Source organism: Cuculus canorus, chromosome 1 (assembly GCF_017976375.1).
Source record: "Cuculus canorus isolate bCucCan1 chromosome 1, bCucCan1.pri, whole genome shotgun sequence".
In the NCBI taxonomy this organism is placed as follows: Eukaryota; Metazoa; Chordata; class Aves; order Cuculiformes; family Cuculidae; genus Cuculus; species Cuculus canorus.
The window spans coordinates 155,378,986-155,398,927 of NC_071401.1; the positions used below are offsets into that span (position 1 = coordinate 155,378,986).

At 46.6% G+C, this 19,942-nt stretch overlaps 1 protein-coding gene across 3 annotated transcripts in view; it reads left to right on the forward strand.

Moving 5' to 3' along the window:
• The first annotated feature begins 17,897 nt into the window (after positions 1–17,897).
• Positions 17,898–19,942, forward strand: part of EP300 (E1A binding protein p300) — a 65,132-nt gene continuing 63,087 nt past the window's right edge. For all 3 annotated transcript variants that reach the window (XM_054069922.1, XM_054069939.1, XM_054069930.1), the window contains exon 1: positions 17,898–18,327. In XM_054069922.1, the coding sequence (XP_053925897.1) occupies positions 18,234–18,327 (94 nt within the window). In that variant the 5' untranslated portion in view covers positions 17,898–18,233. The remainder of the gene's footprint in view (positions 18,328–19,942) is intronic.

Genomic DNA, 19,942 nt, shown 5'->3' on the forward strand with positions numbered 1-19,942 from the left:
GCTGGCCATGCCATTTCTGATACAAGCCAAGATGCCATTGGCCTTCTTGGCCACCTGGGCACATTACTGGCTCATGTTCAGTTGCTGTCAATCAACACCCTCAGGTCCTTCTCCTCCAGGCAGCTAAGATTTTTCTTTGTCCCCAGTGTTGCCAGAGCACTGTGACAATAACACAGGATGGCTATAGGATTGTCAAAAAGTCTCTGTTAATAATTAAAAAATAAATTGATGGAGCAGTGGACCACAAAGGTTTCTGAAAGTTTTTCCTTGCTATGTATTATTTCCCTCTTGAATTCCAAACCACCTACTAGTGATTTGAATTAAAATCCCCAAAAATATAAAAGCTCCAGAAGCGTTTCTGATTGAAATAGGTGGACAACAAACAGATCATAAAGCTGCACACAGTCACCATAGCGACAGGGCTTCCAAAAGGATGCAGGGGAGCCTCAGCCTCCAAGAGCATCATCAGCATCCACAGTGCCAGGCGAAGCATGAGCATCCAGATAGAGGAGTCAGGGTTGTCCTTCGAAGGGAAACATTTGGGGATGCTGGCAGGAGGTTGCACAGACAGGGTCCTTCCTGCTGTCCCCCTTGATGAAAAAGTCATTGGGCAGATGTGGGGATTTTTGAATCTTGGGAAGGGTCCTTCAGAAACATGGCCTTCGGACAGCCACGCAGTCACCTAGGCTTAATGCAACTGCTGGGGAAGGGAGGTGACCTCAGTGTCTTCACTAGCCCAAATTTATATTTGAGAATGAGCCAGAAGAACTTAAAAAAAATGTATTAAAAACCTGACAGAGGCCAGAATGAACCAGCTTGGCTCCACAAAATCTTCCCTGTTGTGAACCAATTAAAAAAAGAGCATTGGACGCCCCTGACTCCAGCACAGGGCACATTTCACAGAGGACTTAATCTCATGCTGTAATATGAAGATGAGTAGGGAAAAGTGTTGCGCTGCTATTCAATAAATAGCAAATATTATTGATAAATAATGTCAATAAAGTGAAAGTGACTAATACCTTTTTTTATTATCAGTCTTCAGTGAATAAATTGCTGCTGTGAGGCCAGCCAAGACAAGGAATGAGATGCAAGCCTGGAAGAAAGAAGGGGTTAGAGAACACCCAGATGAGGTAAATGTTTTCAGTCCCATTGTGCAGTAGGAACTTCACCCAGCATTGACAGATTTTACCTTAGAACAGTAGGTGGTTAATTTGGGGAATTTGTGACAGACATATCAAGGTACCGCAAGATTAAAAAAGGGCAAAAAAAGTTCCCTTCAACAGAAAAGGGAAGATAAGAGGAGCCAAGGGAATTAGAGGCGATCAGCTTAACTTTAACTCTCTGGAACAAATAATAAATTTGTTTGTAAACATCCAGGAGATGGCAATGAAGCAGCCAACTTGGATCTGTGCAGATCAAGCCAAGTCTCGTAAGGGGTGGCTGAGGGAACTGGAGTTGTTTAGCCTGGAGAAGAGGAGGCTGAAGGGAGACCTTATCACTGTCTACAACTGCCTGAAAGGAGATTGTAAGGAGGTGGGTGCTGATGTCTTCTCCCAAGTAGCAAGTGATGGGACAAGAGACAATAGCCTCAAGTTGTGCCAGAGGAGGTTTACATTGGATATTCGGAAAAATTTCTTTGCTGAAAGGGTAGTCAAACATTGGAACAGGCTGCCCAGGGAAGTGGTGGAGTTGCCATCACTGGAGGTTTTCAAAAAAACCTGTAGATGTGGCACTTCAGGACATGGGTTAGTGGGCATGTTGGTATTGTGTTGATGGTTCGACTGCATGATCTTAGACGTATTTTCCAACACTAACAATTCTATACCAAACCAACCCATTTGCCTCTTAAAGCAGGCCAGCAGCAAGCTTTGGGGTGGAAGGAGAAGCTCTAGATGTCCTGCAGCTCAGCTCCAGCCAGGCTTTGACATGGACTCATGCAATGCTCTCCTAAACCAGGCAGAGAAACTCACTGGATGAAAGCAGTATAGGACCAGCAGCAAAACCCCTGTGCTGTTCTGGTCTTTAGCAGAGATTCATTTTCAAAATGAAAGGCTGCACTGAGTGAGAGTGAGCCAGGATGCAGCCCAGGCACAGGCCCGTACATGCTTTTTATATAAATTATCTGCCTGAAAGAAGAAAGATTAAGTTTGTTAAACCTGCAGGTGACCCAAAGCTTGTCGGGCTGCAAGTAACACAGATAACTCTTCCAAAAAATAATATAAAAGAGGCTTTATAAAATAAAACAAGACATTCAAATTTCAGGTATGCTTACTAACAGCATCTTGGCAGGAATGAATATACATATAGATGAGATCAGTCAAAATCCTTAGCTTCATATCACCCTAAATCAGGAAATTGCTTTCTACCAGAGTACTGTGCAGAGCTCACCTCCTGATTTGTGCTGTCTCTTCAAAAGAGGAACCAGAGCATCTTTTATTTTACATTTAACATTTTTTATTTTTAAGGCCCCCATTTCACCTCAGGCATGCTATAATTCACGTCAGTGACAAAGAAAAGTAGAAAGCCTTCATCACATTACCAGCAAGCCTGGAGCCTCTATGAATTTGGAATACAAATACATTTTGACCCTTGCTTGGAGTGGAGGCTGTGCAAAGAAAATAGGCCCCAAAAAGAGTTGATCCTGAGAAAATTTTAAATGGTCCAATAGAACCATAGAATGCTTTTGGTTGGAAGGGACCTTTACAAGTCATCTGGTCCAACCCCCTCTGCAAAAGCAGAGACATCTTTAACTCAATTAGGTTGCTCAGAGCCCCATCCAGCCTGACCTTGAATGTTCCCAGGGATGGGGCTTCTTCTACCTCCCTGGGCAACCTGTCCCAGTGCCTCACCACTCTCGTTGTAAAAAATGTCTTCCTTTTATTCAGTCCATATCTACCCTCCCTTAATTTAAAACCATTGCTCCTTGTCCTGTCACAACAGGCCCTGCTATAAAGTTTTTCCTCATCCTTCCTGTAGGTCCTCTTTAAGTACTGGAAGGCTGCTGTAAGGTCTCCCCAGAGCCTTCTCTTCTCCAGGCAGAACAACCTCAACTCTCTCAGTCTGTCCTCACATGCAAGGTGTTCCAGCCCTCTGATCATCTTCATGGCCTCCTCGGGACTCGCTCTAACAGATCCATGTCCTCTGTGTGCTGAGGACTCCAGAACTGAACACAGCACTCCAGATCAGGTCCCACAAGAGCAGAGCAGAAGGGCAGAATCACCTCCTTCAGCCTGCTGGTCACGGTTCATCTGATGTAGCCCACGATATGCCTGACCCTCTGGGCTGTGAGCGCACATTGTTGGCTTATACTGATTAGTATAACGGCGTTCTGTAGTTTTAGGTCAGAAGCCATGAAAGTAAGTAAAAAAATTTACCCAAGTTAGCTTCCCAACTCTTTTCCATAAGAAAGTTCCCAGTATTTTAGCAACTGCTGACAACACTGGAGGAGGAACTGGCATGAGAAAAATGTACTGGGAGAAAGTGTGCTGAGCAAGATAGCAGGTATTTTTCTGCGACCTGAGTTCAGACGACAGCGTGTCATACTTCCTTTACCTCCACTGCAAGACCTGAATCTGCTCTACTGGCAAGGCTTTCTTCCATACATGTCTGTATTTTACATCACCAGTGACGGTACGATCAGGTAAAACTAAAGATCACTAGCAGATGGGACTTTCAACTACAATTTGTGAGAGACCTGGATGAAAACTACCAGTCAAGGCCAGGTTTGACGGGGCCTTGGGCAGCCTGATCTAGTGGGACATGTCCCTGCCCATGGCAGGGGGAATGGAATTAGATGATCTTTAAGGTCCCTTCCAACCCAAACCGTTCTATGATTCTTTGATTCTATGATTCTATGATCCTATGATTCAGAACACCAGAGTTCACAACTGGCCGCTAGCCCTACAGCTGGAATCCAAGGCTGATTTATGCAGCAATTACACCTATACAAATGATAACAATGTGGGAAATGTTGTTCTTTTGTATCATCCCTTCCTCAAAATACAAACACCAACATCACCTCTTTGCCTTGCACTGGGTAACCCATACAGAGGAAGATGAACTAGGCTCAACCAGAAGCTCTACTTCAGCACCACATCAGGCTGCAGGCTGTGCAACCAGAGGAAGCCTTCAATGCTGCGCTCAGCATAATGAAGAAATATAGACATGAATTAAAACCTCCAAGTAATAATGCAGATGAAATTATATTGGTTATTTTCACCTTTGTTTTCATGAACTGATTCCTTCACTTCCTGTTTTTCTGATTTTCTGTTGGTATGAATGGGTGAATGGGTGCATTGCTGGAAAAAATACCCTTGGAGGACTACTGTAATTAAGTTGTAAATGAGTTAGGGTGGCAGTCAGCATTATTCAGAAGTAGCTGGGCTGACCCTAACCAATCCTGCTTTGGCAGTGGGGGAAAACTGGGTCATTTGTGAAATGGGGAATATATGGACAATAAGTAAGGACAAGTACACTTAAAATATGCTTAAGATTTAAGGAAGATGTATTGAAGTAAAGTTACCATGGAGATACCTATCATGTTACTTCCCCAAACAGAGCCAACACAAGATTACTGCGTAACCTGGGTCACATAGCTTGGCAAAAAATCCAAAGAAGATTGGACATCCCCCTTTGGGGAGATAGATCCTTCAAAAGGAGGATACATATCCTCACATCCTTTGAAGACCTACATTCTTCACCTGGGGGGGCTACCTCCTCTGCTGGAAAGTTTGCTAGGGTTTTAGCTTGAAAAGGCTCTGCCTCCTCCTTGAAATCTCCCTAGACAAAATTAAATCTAAGTAATACCTTCAGTGGCAACTTCACAAATCACTTTGATGGACAGACATACAATCTGATGACCAATCATTTGAGTCTATTGATTTATTGACTTGATCTTAATCATGATCTCAGCGCAATCACTTCATTGGTCTGCCTTTAATTAGCCCAGTAAAAATAATGAATTAGTTTAGTGATATCCTTGCTCAGGTGTGCCTTCTTCTGTTCATCCTTTTTAATCACCCCTGCAGGGAATAGGTTTATGCTATCAAGCAGTCACTGAGGTCACAAACCCGAGGGCAGCAGTAAAGTTGGGTAAGGCATATGGAGGCAGCTCAGCTCTGCAGCAATCCAGTCAACACTTTGCACATCCTGTGAATAAAGTGATCTCCAAGCATGTTTGGTCTCCAGCGTCGGAAGACTTGCACTGCTGATTGAGGGGTGGGGAGGGCTTAATCTCAGAAGCAGTCAAACTGGTTAAGGACATCTTTCTCCATGCTGCACCTTCAAGGAAGAGAGCACAGGGCATCCTAGGCTCCACACTGGATGATTTATCCTCCCTCAGCCTGCACTCACAAGTATGCAGAGCTCTGACTCTGTTTCAGAGTCCTAAAGAAGAGTTGCGACCACGTAAACCAAAAGAGGTGAGATTTTCAACTGTAAGATTTTGAATAACACATTATTGGGATCATGAGCACCCAATTCTCTTTTTTACTTTTGCGTTATCATAGTTCTTGGATACCAGGAAAGATCATGCCTTCCGTGGGACAGGTACCACATGAAGGAGAAGTCCTGATGGACTTTAATATGAGATGCATGGGTGGTGGTATGGAAGTGATAGCTGACATCCCACAAAAAAGGCTCTCTATTAGGTTGGAACTGGATGGCCTTTTAAGGTCCCTTCCAACCCAAACGATTCTCTGATTCTATCTGCACCAAGATGGTTAGAAACCTGGAGCAGAAGGGCTGAGGCTGTATGTGTGGTGCTGGATGGGAGCAAATGGAGAGAGAATGAACTTAGCAGGTGCCCATGGAGTCACCCACCATCAGAGCACACATTCCCATGGCTCCCTGCAGCCAGGTGATTCTTCTTTTGGGGCAGATGCTTTCAAATCCAGGTCAATTGCATAACCAAAACTGAATTAGCAGCAAAAAACCCCACCTACTACAGAGGTGATGACACTGTGAATGACTATGGGATGCAGCTTTCTTGAATACTCAGTTAATCTTATTCTTTATGGATATTGCTATTTGTTATCTTTATGAGGAAGCCAGAAGACGTTGTCTGACCTGGCTTAAAAAATTATAAACAAGCATTTGTAATTTTTTTTACAGGAAAAGATGTTAGAGGCCCAGTTTGAAGGCAATTTAAGTTAATGGTAGGATTTAATTGGGCTTTGTTTCCAAGCTTGGCGGCAGTCTCTTTTAAAATCATCCCTCTGTTTATAATCGAGACTTGTCCCCATCAAATTTTAATCACTTCTTCCTAGGTTAGACACTGGGATGGGTGGATGACGGTCACTGCTGCAGTCACACACCGCTCGTGTGTTCTTGGCATTCGAAGCCAGGCTGCTTCACTGTTTCCACTGCCGACTGTTTGCAAATGCAGGAGAGGAGCTGGGAATGAAGGGAACGATGCAGAGTCAGGGAGGGAGGGGTTTGGTGGCTGGGCTGGAGTTAGTCACTGCCGACTTCCATTTCCAGATCATGAGGAAGGACTCAAGCCATTTTAGGCATTTTCTTGGACTTCCTCCTTGGCTTTTAATTGAAATACCCAGGAGGAACAGAGGAATCCATTGGGCCCTTTTCGTACTGATGTGGCATACTCGTGTGCAAGCACAGATGCGGTTGCCCTTCACATCATAGTGTCAGCCCTTGGATCATCTCCTTTGCACAGGATCAGGGAATCTTCCACACGTCTTACCTTCTGGAAGCTGATAGAGACACTTACCTCAAAGCAAATAATTTTTAAAGATTTTTTTTCTTACAGGGGCTAAATATGCTGGAATGGCTTTACTCTTCTAAACAGAACACATTTAATTTCTAAGCTCCTGAGGTGTATAAATAGCCATATGCATTTGTACATATATATATGTAGCAGTGCCACGGATAGGAGGACACAGGAAACGCCAAACTGCAAAATCACAGAAGGCCTCCAGCACCTCTGTTTCTTTTCAGTAGGAGTTCAGATGCCTACATCTAGCAGAGCAAACGAGAAAAAAGACATGCGTAGCTGCCAAGACAACCGGCACTTCCAGCCGCCAGACTTTTTGTTACGCTACTTACTCCAGTGTTTTAAGTTTTGCACCTCCCCTTGCCCAGCAGCACTGTACTTTTGGCCAGAGCAGCTGTTTGGGACATTACTAGCAAGATATCCCAAGGGAGGTGGGTGGCAGGCACACTGGGAGCACATCCAGCATGGTCAGGCACAGTCCCCTCTGTCCGTTCCCAAACACAGGGCTGATGCTTACCCTGCAGGGCAGCAGCAGCAGAAGCCAGTGGTTGTTGGTGTTGCAATGATTTGTTGTGAGGTTGATGTTATAACTCTTTTTTTTCTCTTGCTAAGACAACTAATTTTTCTGTGTCCAGGGGAGCTCAGTGCCCTGGTCACCCAGGGAAGCTTCTCCTGGGGCTCAGGACTTAGCCCTGCAGCACCACACAGAATGACTATGGCCAAGCGCCTTTTTACAGGGCCCAAACACCTGCACAGAACATTTATTCATCACATATGTGACGGTGAAAAACTGACCCAAACTTCCTGTCATTATGTGAAGCCGTTTGTGCATCTCACACTTTGCATTTTGTTTTCTTGAAGCTGATTCTTAAATAGCAACAGATCTGCAGTCACATAAATATTGACAAAAGAGGAGTAACATCAATCTCGAAATTGTTACTTCTCTGATGGGGAGAAAAGCCCTCCCTTCCTGTAGAAGTTACCTAAAGGTTTCTTCAGCTCTAAAGAACAACAAAGTGTTTTATCATTGAAAGCTGAAAGCCACATAAAAAAGTTAGCTGAGATTTGCTGTCTGACACAATTCATCGCGTTTTTTCTTCTCTCCAAAGCACTAAAAATTCCCATCTGTAATGCTTGCCATACCTCCTTGCACCCTTGGCTCCGTGAGACCTCTGTATTTAATGTATTTTGTCATAAGTGGGCAGGATGAAGACCTCCCTCTGCGACCCGCAGGCAGTGCGATCCTCCTCTAAGCCACAGACATCAGCTTTATTCTCAGGAAGTCAAACGATGTTGTACCCTTGCTGCCAAAGAATCATGCCAGCCACGACTTTCACCTCTCATTAGGGCCTTTTGGTGGATGAAACCTTTTTTTTTTTCACTTCTGGTCCAGCCCTGTGAAAACTTCTTAGTTTTCTCCCAGGTGGCTGCATCCTTTTTGTGGTGCCTGCACTGGATCAGACAACCGGCCCTCCCCTGACATCCCTGATGGGCTGTTTGTGTCCACCTCTGCATATTTAATTCACTGCAAGCTCTGGCATCCCTCTCTCATGCCTATTCTGAGGTCAAAGAGAAGGCATCTGAGACAGCAAAAGATGATGGAGTAAATATCACAAAGCTCATAAACCAGCCCTGCTCTGCACAACCGATCTTTCCAGAGCTTCAGGCAACTTAACAGTGCTGGGAGAAAAAGCAGGCTGCCAGAGGCTGCTACAGCTTCCACCTTTTTCCTGCTCTTGGTGTCTTTTAATAGCAGAGCACCATCAGGGGCTGATGCCTCCTTCTCCAAGGCTCACAGGTCTTCTGTACTGGGTAGTCACAGAATGCGAACAGCAGGTCTAGGGCTGCCTGATGTTGGCATCCCGTATTTGAGACCAAGAGAACAAAACTCAGGCACACTGAAATGTGAGGGTTCATGAGGAAACTTCTAGGAAGACAACTGATAAGCCTACATAAATTAGGAAGGTAAGGAACTGAGGCTTAACCCTATTGTTTTATGCAGAGTTGTCTGCTTAGAATCAATTGTCTTTTGGTGTTTGTCGTTAATGATTGACTTTTATCTGTGTGTAGAAAGAAAGCGCTCACGAAGGCATTGTTTTTTCTAGCATATCAAAAAGCCAAGAAAGTACAAGATCTTTTTAGAGAAAAGCACGAAAAGAAAAAACAACAACCAAACCTATATTTCCTGTGGAAATTTTTTCTTCCATGGCAACTGCAAACAGCTCAGATTGTCTTGATTAGCTAAGTGTATTACCCCATGAACAACAGGGTCCCATTAGCTCCCAGAAGGCCAATACCCTGTGTACTGAAAACCGCTCAGTTCGGTACATTGCTCTGTTGCACAGCAGATTCCTGCATTCCTGCATTGAAGGAATCACTTCGTATTTTGAAGAATGAAAACTAATAATTCATTAAAAAATGTTACTATTTCCCTCTTTGCATTTTGATTGCAGACATCAAACAAAATATCCCAGTTCATCATACAGAAGAATGTTGTAGCACGTAAAAAATATAATCTGAATTAAGGAACACTACGTGAAGATACAGCAAAGGAAGGGGAGGCATAAGAGAAATAATTGTATTTTGTTCCTTACAAGCATGTGTGGACAGTGGATTTCTATCTGTGGGACAATTCAGGAAACAAATGAAAAGATAAGTTTTGTATTTAAGCTCAGCAGATTTCAAAGCACATTGTTTATGCCTTCTGCAGGGCCATAAAGCTTATCAAGAACTTTCCCATTGGATAACAGAGTCAAAAGAAGTAAGAGGAATGTGAACAGCATGCTTCCTCCAGGTTGTTACAACAACTGTAATTCTTTCAGCATAGATTTCCCATGTTAGCTTGAGCTTCATCGCACAATGATCATTTTTAGCAGAACATTGTAAATACAGTGCTGAGCTGACTGAGTTGTTCTGAAATTTGCCATCCTTTCACCTTCCACAAGCTCACAGCATGTGACAAGTTCAAGGGCTCTTAATTAAAAATATACTTACACTCTAGAACCTCTTGCTTTTGTCCGTGTAATACTCTGGGATAAATCAACTGCTGATGTAAATGCACTAATTTCAGTGTAATTTCATTTAGAAGATAGGAGAGTACTACATTTTCATTTAATGATTCAAACGTGCGTTCTGTAAGGAGGGAGTAGCATCACCTCCTTGTTACAGAGGGGAAAGCTGAGCCTGCGAAGTGAAAGGCGGTAATTTGGCCAGCCCTTGGTAAAGCTGGGGAAGCACGCGAGCCTCTCCTATTCCACACTTGTGCCTTCAAAGTGAACTGGAATATGGAAACAAGGGATGAAGAGATATACATTTCAGAGTAAGCCATCCATCTGTAAATCACCAGCTGCCGTATTTCCTAGGCAGAGCACATCTCTGCCCCACCGTTAAACTGAGAGGTCGGGTTTTGTCTTCTTTTTCTATTCCGTTCTCACAAGGGGAGACCATGCAGCATGTTTGTTAGGACTATAATGTTGCATTCGCTAACGAAATAAAGTGGGGTTTTTTTTTGGAGAACTTCTTTTAAGCAAAACCATGTGTTCCAGGGAGGAAACATTCTTCTGGTAAACAGCTGAGCCCTTAACATTTAGCAACATAACTCTGTGTTTGCAGCTATTGAACATTCTGCGAGCGAGGAAGCCTGTGTTTCTAGGGCCGAAGACTGAAAGCGTTTTGCTTGCTGTCAGAAAGCCAGCTCTTTCTTCTGTGCATATGCTAGATGCAAGAGCCAGCTATTGGACGGTTACTTCTTATGGTTCCAATAAAATTTGTCTTGTATCAAAACACTGCTGGATTTTAACGTTGACGCTGCACTGAGCGATGTTCTCCGCTCCGGCACAGCTGGCTCTTGTTTTCCAGAAATATAGCCGCGCCTTGGCATTACTTGCAAAAATTGCAGCCTTAAATCATCCCTCCAGCCCTCTGACCTGTGTCAGGAAGGACCCTCCACGCACAGATCTCCTTGCTGGTATGGAGAAGGGGGTCATCCCTCCTTCGCTCCCCAGGTGCTGTGTGAGCAGAGAGCTGTGACAGCAGGAGGCAGCTGGGGAACAGGAGAAATTACCTGCCAGACAGAGGCTGGAATAGCTCAGGAGAAAAGAGAATGCAGCTGGAACCTGCAGGCAGAAACAGGGCTGAGAAGACCGGAATGCCACCTCCCTAGCTCTTGCCCCATCCCACAAACCCCCTGCTTTCAAAAACGCCCGCAGGGCTGCAGGGCAAATCCTGCCAAAGGGGAGTGGGGAAGTTTTATTTAGTGTAAGTGGTTTCCCAAGTGGCATTATGGAGGGGAGGAGGTTGGTTGGGTGACTTTTGCAGCCCCAAACTCCCTCTGAGCCGAGCGAGATGATTATTTCTCTGCCAACTTCTCCCACTGAAGGTAGGATACTGAGTTCTAGGCACCACATTGACCCTTGCAGTACAAGGGAATCTTATGTTGTTCCGTGTAGCCCTCGAAGCAGCTGGGCGTGCTCACAAATTTCAGTAACTACCAGCTAAGGCCAAACGAGATCCCATGATAAAAGTTCAAGGCCTCGCATTCCTCTTCTTATTGCTTTCCTGAGTGGATTCTCATTTTAATTGGACTTCTGGTACTTTCATCCAGTTATCTCAAAGTACTTAATGACTGCTGTAATTACTGGCAATAATGAGCTAATTAATTCTTCTGGGTATTATTTTCAAGGGATAAATACTACTATCCTTGATGTAAGAATGTAGAAATTGAGGCAAAGAGGAGCAGTTGCTAGGTAAATAAGTTTTATTTTTAATAGTATAATCCTTTCCTGGTTTTATTTGTATAAGTTTACATATTTGCTTCTTAGTAGGCTTTGTGTTCCTTACTGCTTTCCAGTATTTTTATGTGTTATTATTTTGGCAGATAGCATTTAGCAGCAGTTGGTTGTGTGCATGTACTAAGGTTCATTTAAGAAAACTGCAGGTTTTTTAGAAAAATTAACAGCTACTAAAGGGATTTTGTTCATTTGTTTATATATTAACCCTGTTTTCCTGGGTTTTCCTTTTCCTTTCTCCTTCTCTCGTTTTAGATTACCTTTTTCAGAAAGAAAGCCACAAGCAACATTCTTTTCAATTTGTTTTCCATATGCTTTAGCTTGTGTTTAAGTCTCTAATATGTAAAGCGAGCAGAACATGATTTTCTAATGTGTAAAGAACTAAGATATTCTACTGGCTGAGAAGTTTATAAGGCAGAGGTATGGCTTTACTAACACATCAGTTACTTATTTATCTCCAATTCATACTCAGAAGGCACATGCTAGCTGGGTAGCATTCACTAGAGGGTACGTTTGCTGCAGTTCAGGTATGCTTCTCTGACCTCATTCAAATGGGTAGACAGAGGGGCAGCCAGAGCAGCGGGGAAGCTACATAAAAAATAAGAGCTTTATTTTGTTTGCCAGATTTTTTCCAGTACTTAAGTAATTAACTAATCCATACACTACCCTCTGCCATAGCAAATAACTACCCAGTTCTTTAACTTTTATCTCCCAGGCTGTGTTTTAGCAAGCGCACGTGTCCTTAGTTTTGGTATGATGAATAGTACACTGCAGTTTCAATGGAAATATGTAAAATATGGAAATATGGAAATATATAAAACTGAGCATACACGCAACTATTGGTAGGATCAAATCTCTAGATAGGAACTAGTGTCACAAAGCCCTTATTTGAAACATCTGCTTTGTTCCAAACTTGTTGTTTAGTAAGGTCTTGACTTTAAAAGCGTTTAGGTGTTTATGTGCACTTTGGAATCTTTATAAAGCTGGTACTAATTCCTTACTGAACTATGGAGCCTCTTGAGAGTCTGAAAACCTTACACAGTCTAATTCAGTCAATTTTTAATTCTAAGGAGACTTTTTAAAAAAAAATGTTAACATTAGTCTCAGGTGTGTTTAAAAAAGTGCTTTACAAGTAAGGGGATCCTGAAAAAATAAATTGCAGTAACAGAAGACTTCCATAACTGGGTTTTGGGGGATGAATTTAGTAGCAGTAAGAGGCAAAAAACCTCTGAGAATGAAGAGATTGTTTCTAAGGTGATACTGTTAATGCTGTTATCCTCAACAGCTTTAGTTCTGAGACCTTCTGCTCTGCCAACTATTTTCCTATTGCTTATTTGTCTTCGCCAGGCTCCCTCCATGGCTCTTTTAAAACATATAGATTTGCACACTGCCTATGGCTCCAAGACTTTTCCAGAAGGCTTATACGTGTACAATCTTTAAGTGCTTTGGAGCAGTTTGAGCCCAACCTTATTTGTGTTTTCTCTTTTGGGCTGGTGGCAACAACAATCTTGCTTGAAATAAAACCCAAACAAAGGAAGCTGAAGTGTGGGAGTACGTGAGGGAGCCGGTAGATAACTGTTACAAGGCTGTGAATCTCTGCTCATGGCTTCTCTCATCACCTGTGGTGTTTATTCTGTTGTTTAGGCTAGATTTTTCTTCCCAAATACCTGCTTTGGTTCTTATGCGCAGGATTGTGGAGAGCTCAGCCTGAAGGAGGGTGGATGGCAAAAGAAGTCCTCAGAAATGTCCCACTAGGATAAAAAAAAAAAAATAAAATGGCTTTTTCCATTAAAAATAATGAACGCCCATGTTTCCTTTCCTCTCCTAAGACAAGGTAAACGAGTACGCCTGTTATGGTGTACAGCCCCAAAGGGCCCAAACACAGTGAAGGGAAAAGCCAGGAGGAGCTATTTCATAGAATCGTAGAAAGGTTTGGGTTGGGAGGGACCTTAAAGATCATTTAATTCCAACCCCTCTGCCATAGGCAGGAACATCCCACTAGATCAGGCTGCTCAAAGCCCAGCCAACCTGGCCTTGAACACCTCCAGGGATGAGGCATCCACAATTTACCTGGGCAACCTGTGCCAGTGTCTCACCATTCTCATGGTGAAGAAATTCTTCCTAATATCTAGCCTAAATCTGCTCCTCTCCAGTTTATACCCATTGCCCCTTGTCCTATCACTATAAGCGTTTATGAACAGTCCTTCCCCAGCTTTCCTGTAGCCCCTTCAGGTACTGGAAGGTCGCTATAAGGTCTCCTTGGAGTCTTCTCCAGGCTGAACAAACTCTCTCAGCTTGTCCTCATATGAGAGGTGCTCCAGCCTTTGGATCATTCTTGTAGCCCTCCTCTGGACCCATTCCAAGAGCTTCATATCCTTCTTATGCTGAAGATTCCAGAACTGGACACAATACTTCAGGTGAGGTCTCACAAGAGAGGAATAGAGGGACAGAATCACCCCACTCACCCTGCTGGCCACACCTCTTCGGATGCAGCCCAGGATATGGTTTCCTCACTATTCTTTAAGATTTGAAGGTAACTGTTGGTGGGTAGGCAATCCAGAGCCCTGGAACAGCTGTGAAGCTGGGAAGGCTTGGGAAGATCAGCATAAATAATACCTGATTCCAAACTATGGCCTGAGAGCCACCCCATGCGCAGCCCAGGAAAAGCAGGTTTTCAGGATCCTGCCCTCTACTCCAGCACACATGGGGATTCTTTTTTTTTCGGCATAAAGCATGATTTTTGTGGGGGTTTATGTATTTATTGCAGCATTGATGGAAGCCTGCGGCAGCTCTCGCATCACTGCGTTAAGCTGTGCCTCTGGATCTCTGTTGCTCACCGGCAGCCAGTGGACTGGGGTCCTGCCTCCTTCTCCAGTGCACACAGGGACTTTATGCCAGAAAAGTGTGATTTTTGTGGTGGTGTTGGGTTTTTTTTAAATTATTTATTTATTGCAACGTTGATGGAAGCTGGTAGCAGCTCTTGCATCCCTGCATTGGTCCATGCGTCTGGATCTCCTAGGCTCACAGGCTGCCTGTGAACCGGGGTCCTGCCTCCTTCTCCAGCACACACGGACTTTTTTGGCATAAAGTGTGTCTTTTCTGTTGTTTTTCTTTTTTATTTATTTATTGCAACATCAATCCAGCAGCAGCTCTCGTATCCCTGCATTGAGTTATATTACTGAATCTCTGCAGTGGAAGGACAGGATGTCATCCAGAGGGACCTGGACAGACCGAAGAAGTGGGCCTGTGTAAACCTCATGAGGTTCAACAAGGCAAGGTCCTACACCTGGGGTTCTACACTTGAACCATGAGGTTCAAGTGCAAGGTCCTACACCTGGGGTGGGTCAATCCCCAATTTCAGTACAGGATGGGGGATGATGCAGTTGAGAGCAGTCCTGCAAAGAAGGACTTGGTGCTAATTGACGAGAAGATCAACATGAACCAGCAATGTGCGCTCACAGCCCAGAAGGCCAACCGTATCCTGGGCTGCAGCAAAAGAAGTGTGGCCAGCAGGTCGAGGGAGGGGATTCTGCCCTCTCTTCGTCTCTTGTGAGAAACTTATCTGGAGTATTGTGCCCAATTCTGGAATCCTCAATATAAGAAGGATACGGAGCTGATGGAATGGGTCCAGAGGAGGGCTACAAAGATGCTCAGAGGGCTGGAAAACCTCCCATACAAGGACAGGCTGAGAGAGTTGGGGTTGTTCAGCCTGGAGAAGACTCCAAGGAGACCTTATAGCAACCTTCTAGTACCTGAAGGGGCTGCAGGAAAGCTGGGGAGGGACTGTTTACAAAGGCCTGGAGTGACAGGACTAGAAGGAATGGGTATAAACTGGAGAGGGGCAGATTTAGACTAGGCGTAAGGAGGAATTTCTTCACTATGAGAGTGGTGAGGCACTGGCACAGGTTGCCCAGGGAAGCTGTGGCTGCCCCATCCCTGGAGGTGTCCAGCGCCAGGTTGGATGGGGCCTTGGGCAGCCTGTGTCCCTGCCCAGGGCAGGGGGGGGTCGAGGTGGATGATCTTTACGGACCCTTCCAGCTGCAAGTATTCTAGGATTCTTTCATCTCCTAGGCTCACTGGCTGCCCCTGAACGGGAGTCTTGCCTTCTTCTCCAGCGCACAGAGTTACTTTTTTTGCATAAAGTGTGATTTTTGTGGTTTTTTTTTCACGTATTGATTGATTTATTGCAACACTGCCGGAAAGCAGCGGCAGCTTCCGCACCCCCCAATCGATCTCCTGGTCTCACGGGCTGCCAGGAGAAGGGGACACCCCCCCATCCCAGCCCGGGCTGCCATGTCTGTGGCGCAGCAAGGCCCGGGACCGGCGGGAGGAGCCGCGAGGAACCCACAGGGCGACGACGCCCGGGGAGGGAGGGGACATCGCGGCAGCAAGATCCTGCTGGCTCTCCTCAGCCCACCCGGCCGGGCAGAGCGGCTGCATCCCTCCCTACCTTCTCCCCCGTAAGAGCGTAAATGGAGGAGGAAAAGAAGGAGGTGGAGGAGGAAGAGTAAGAAGACCACGACGAAGGCCTTTTCCCCGCGCTTCGCCTTTAAGGGGCGTGGCCAACGCAGTTTGCGGAAGCGCCGCGGCGGGAGGGCGAGCGCTGATTGGCTGGGGTGGGATCACGTGATAGCGGACCGGGCGCTTCCCCCTCCCCTCCCTGCGTTCCATTGTGTGCGCCAGCGCCGTGGCCCCGCCCCCCGCGCGCGCGGACCGCGGCCCCGCCCCTTCTCCCCTCCCTCGGCGCCGCGGCCCCGCCCCCCCATTGCAGTTGGCTCATTTCCGGCCGCCGCCGCCGCCGCTCGCTTCCCCCTCCGAGGACTCGGGAGAGCGAAGAAACAACAGCCGCCATTTTGTTTGTGTGTGAGCGAGCGACTGAGGGAGAGGGAGCGAGCGAGAGAGAGAGACAGAGAGAGAGAGGCCGAGCCGCACGGGGCGAGACAGGGGGAGGGCAGCGCAAGGCAGACGCAGGGGCCCGCCTAGGGGACGGGGAGAGAAGCGAGGAGACGAGACGACCCCTTCCCTCTCTTTCTCTCTCTCTCCTCTTCTCTTTTTACCTCCCCCTCTTCGACTTCTTTCCTTCTTTCTTTCTTTCCCCCCCTCCCCCGCTCGGCCACACACGCCCAGCAGCGGCGGCAGCGCCAGGCAGGGGCAGCAGGGAGCCTGCGCTCGGCCCGCCCCCCCCATCCCTCCCCCTCGCTGGGCAGCGCCGAGCACCCCCTACCCCCCCATTTAACAACCCCCCCCCAGGCTGGTGCTCCATCCGAGCACCCCCATATCCCATTTAACTGAGGCCCCCCCCCCAGCCCGCTTAACCCCTCCCCGGCTATTTAAAAGCCCCCCCCTCCCCCCCCCCCGGGTAATACCTAGCTCCCCCATTTCCCCCTGGGTCCGCTTCCTCCGCCATAATTTGGGGTCTTTTATTATTACTATTATTTGAATTTCACCTATCCCTCCTCTTTCCGTCCCCTCCCCGACTACCAACCTCTCGTCTTTCTTTCCCCACCCTTCGCAGAGAGAGTCCCCGCCGCGCTCCGAGGGATTTTTTCTCCCTCGCTTTCTGCTCCCCCAGCCCATCTCCCGTGGGTCCCGGGAGCCCCCCTTTCCCCGCCCGGCGCCCGCAACCCATCCTCTGCCGCCCGGGAGGGGGGAAGGTAGGCAGAGAAGGGGGGGAGGGGCCGGTTTCTTCCTCCTCCTCCTCCTGCCGCTGCTGTGGGATCGGCCCCTCTCTGAGTGCGAGAGAAAGAGGAAGGGGAAAGAAGAGAAGAAGGAGAGGCGGAGGGAGGGAGGGGGGGGCAAGAGAGGGTGTTGAAACCCGCCCCCCACCTTCCCATCCCGCGATCGGTGCTGCCTCCATCAGGACAACAACCCCTCCTCCTTCCCTGCACAACAAGATGTGAAGCGGAGACTCCTGGGACTTATCCTCACCCTCCTCATCCTTACAGCTCCCGTCTCTGCAGCCATTAGCGACGGGCGAGGAAGAAGCGAGTGGAACTGGGGACGCCGCGCCCGCCTCCCCGCCGCCTCCCCCCCAGCCCCTTCGCTGGCGGTGGGTATTTTTTCGCAGAGTGGTGTTGGAGGGGGAAGGAGCTCCTGCTGCTGCTAGAGGACGGTGATCTTTTTTTCTTTTTTCCTCCTCCTCTCGCCTCCTTCGCCCGCCTCCTTGTGGCGATGAGGAGGAGGAGGACGGCGCCGAGGAGGAAGAGGCTGATGGCGGCGGTGAGGAGGCAACAGCAGGAGGAGGAGAAGACCCCCCGAAGGCTCAAGATGATGATGGAGGCGAGGAAGCGCCACCAGCACAACAGCCGGGATTAATTTTACGGGAAAAAAAAAAAAACCAACCCCAAACCCATCAGCCTCCTTTTTTAATTTTTTTTTTTTTTTTTTTTTTTTTTTCTCGCGGGAGCTTTACCTGCCCTTCCCAGCCTCCCTCAGCCCTTTCGCCTGCGGGAAGCTGTCTCTTCCATCCCTCCACCCCAGCTCCCACCACCTTCTCCCCGCTTCTCCGCTGTCGGAGCCCGAGGGGCAGAGAAAAGGGAACTTGCCCCCCTCTTTTCCCCAGCTCCTGCGCCAGCTCCTCCTCGCTCGCCTTCGGCGTTATTGTTGTTCTTCAGCTGACTCGGGGCCCCGAGAAGAAGGGTGAAGCTTTTGGGGGTTCACCACCACTCCCAGCACCGTCTCTCTGCTCTGAGGGATTGTCTAAAAAAGAATTAAAAATGGCCGAGAATGTGGTGGAGCCGGGCCCGCCTTCAGCCAAGCGGCCTAAACTCTCCTCACCGGCGCTCTCCGTCTCCGCCAGCGACGGCACAGGTCAGTCTCGGGGGGTCCGGGCCCTCCCTGCCGCAATTATGGCCCTTTTCTCCCCTCTTCTGCCTAAATTTTCTCCTCCCTTTTGCTTCTGTTAACTCGTGCCTGCTTTCGCCCTTTCCGTCTGCCTGGCTCTCCCGTTTTCGCTCCGATTGGCGTTAATGGCATAAGGGAGGGTGTTGGGGTGTTGCTGTCTTTCTCTTTTTTTGGAAGTGATTGAAAGCAAAGCTGTTCGGTTTATTGTGATTTTGATCAGCTGCAGATAAGACTTAACAGTTTGTCATTTTCGTGTCTTTCACAGCTTTAGTTATTATTGAGCTCCTTGCTAAGCACATACCTTTAATGCCAGTTGCAAAAATACAAAGTAGTCCTAAAGATGATGCTTTTGTGCACTTTATTGTCGAATTACGTTTATACACGCAAATATGTCTAATTTTATTTTTCCGTATACAAGGTTTTTCTTACCGCCTATATAGAAACGAGATATTTCTCTGCTATTTTTTCTTGTTTTCTTCTTACACGCGGGCTGCTTATTTTATTTACTTTTTACAATCCTTCGTGCTCTTCCTTGACCAAAGATACCTAGAAACTGCTTTTCTGATTCAAATAGACCATCGACTGTACGAAAAGCCCGCTAAACCCAAAATCTGGATCCCAGGCTCGGGGCACAAGGTTTATCGAGACTCTTATCTTCTTAGGAATGAAATGTTATTTCACCTTATTTGCATGAAGAATCAATATGGAGTATAGTTCATCTTGCATCTCCCGTTTCACTGCTGTGAGACCAAAATGTCTGAAATTCCCCTGTAGACTTCAGGGCTGAGAAGATAAAGGGGCTTTTCTGCAGTCCTGCAAAGGTCTTTGGTGATGCTGCTTCGGCAAGGTGGAGGTTGGAAATCTTGTGTCTCAATCGCTAGTAAATCTGAACTGGTTGTACTGGGAGAGAGTAACAAAAAGACTGTTCAGAGTTTTTAATGCTCCTTGTGAAGCAGATGAGTATTTGGCGTCATTTTTCTACGAGAGTACTTGGTTACCTGTCCCACAGGAGTTTCTTTGAACTCACTTTAGATCTTTTTTGCTTATGGGATGTGGAGGAACCCTCCTCCTGCCAGAGTCTGGCGAATGGTGGCATTTCTGAAGCCACCGGTGGTCTTGTTCAGTGCAGTTAACAGCTGGCAAGAAAAAGGAAAAGTTGTTTGGTTTTGGGGTTGTGTATATTTTTTAAAAAACGTTCCTCTCTTGGCAGTAACCAGAAGGTTTTAGCAGCCTGGTTTTGGTTAAGGTGTGGATATGATTCTACTTAGAATCATCTTCCAAATTTCGGGTTTTGCCTTCTGTGTTCACAGTGAATGGTGTACTAGGTTTGAAGAGTTTGTGTGTAACTTCTAGAGCACATTAGGTACAGGCAATATGATGTGGTAACTGGAGGACGTGACTATTCCTAATATCAACAGGTCTCTAGTAAGAGAGTGGAAGAGCATTGGAGAAGCTCCTCTTCAGCTAGAGCTGGTTGTAGGGGGTTTTGTGCTGGACTTGGAAACCAGTGCTTAATCCAGTAGTAACCATTTCTAATCTGTCTTGACGGTGGCTATCTTGCTCTCTTTAGAGAGGTGAAATA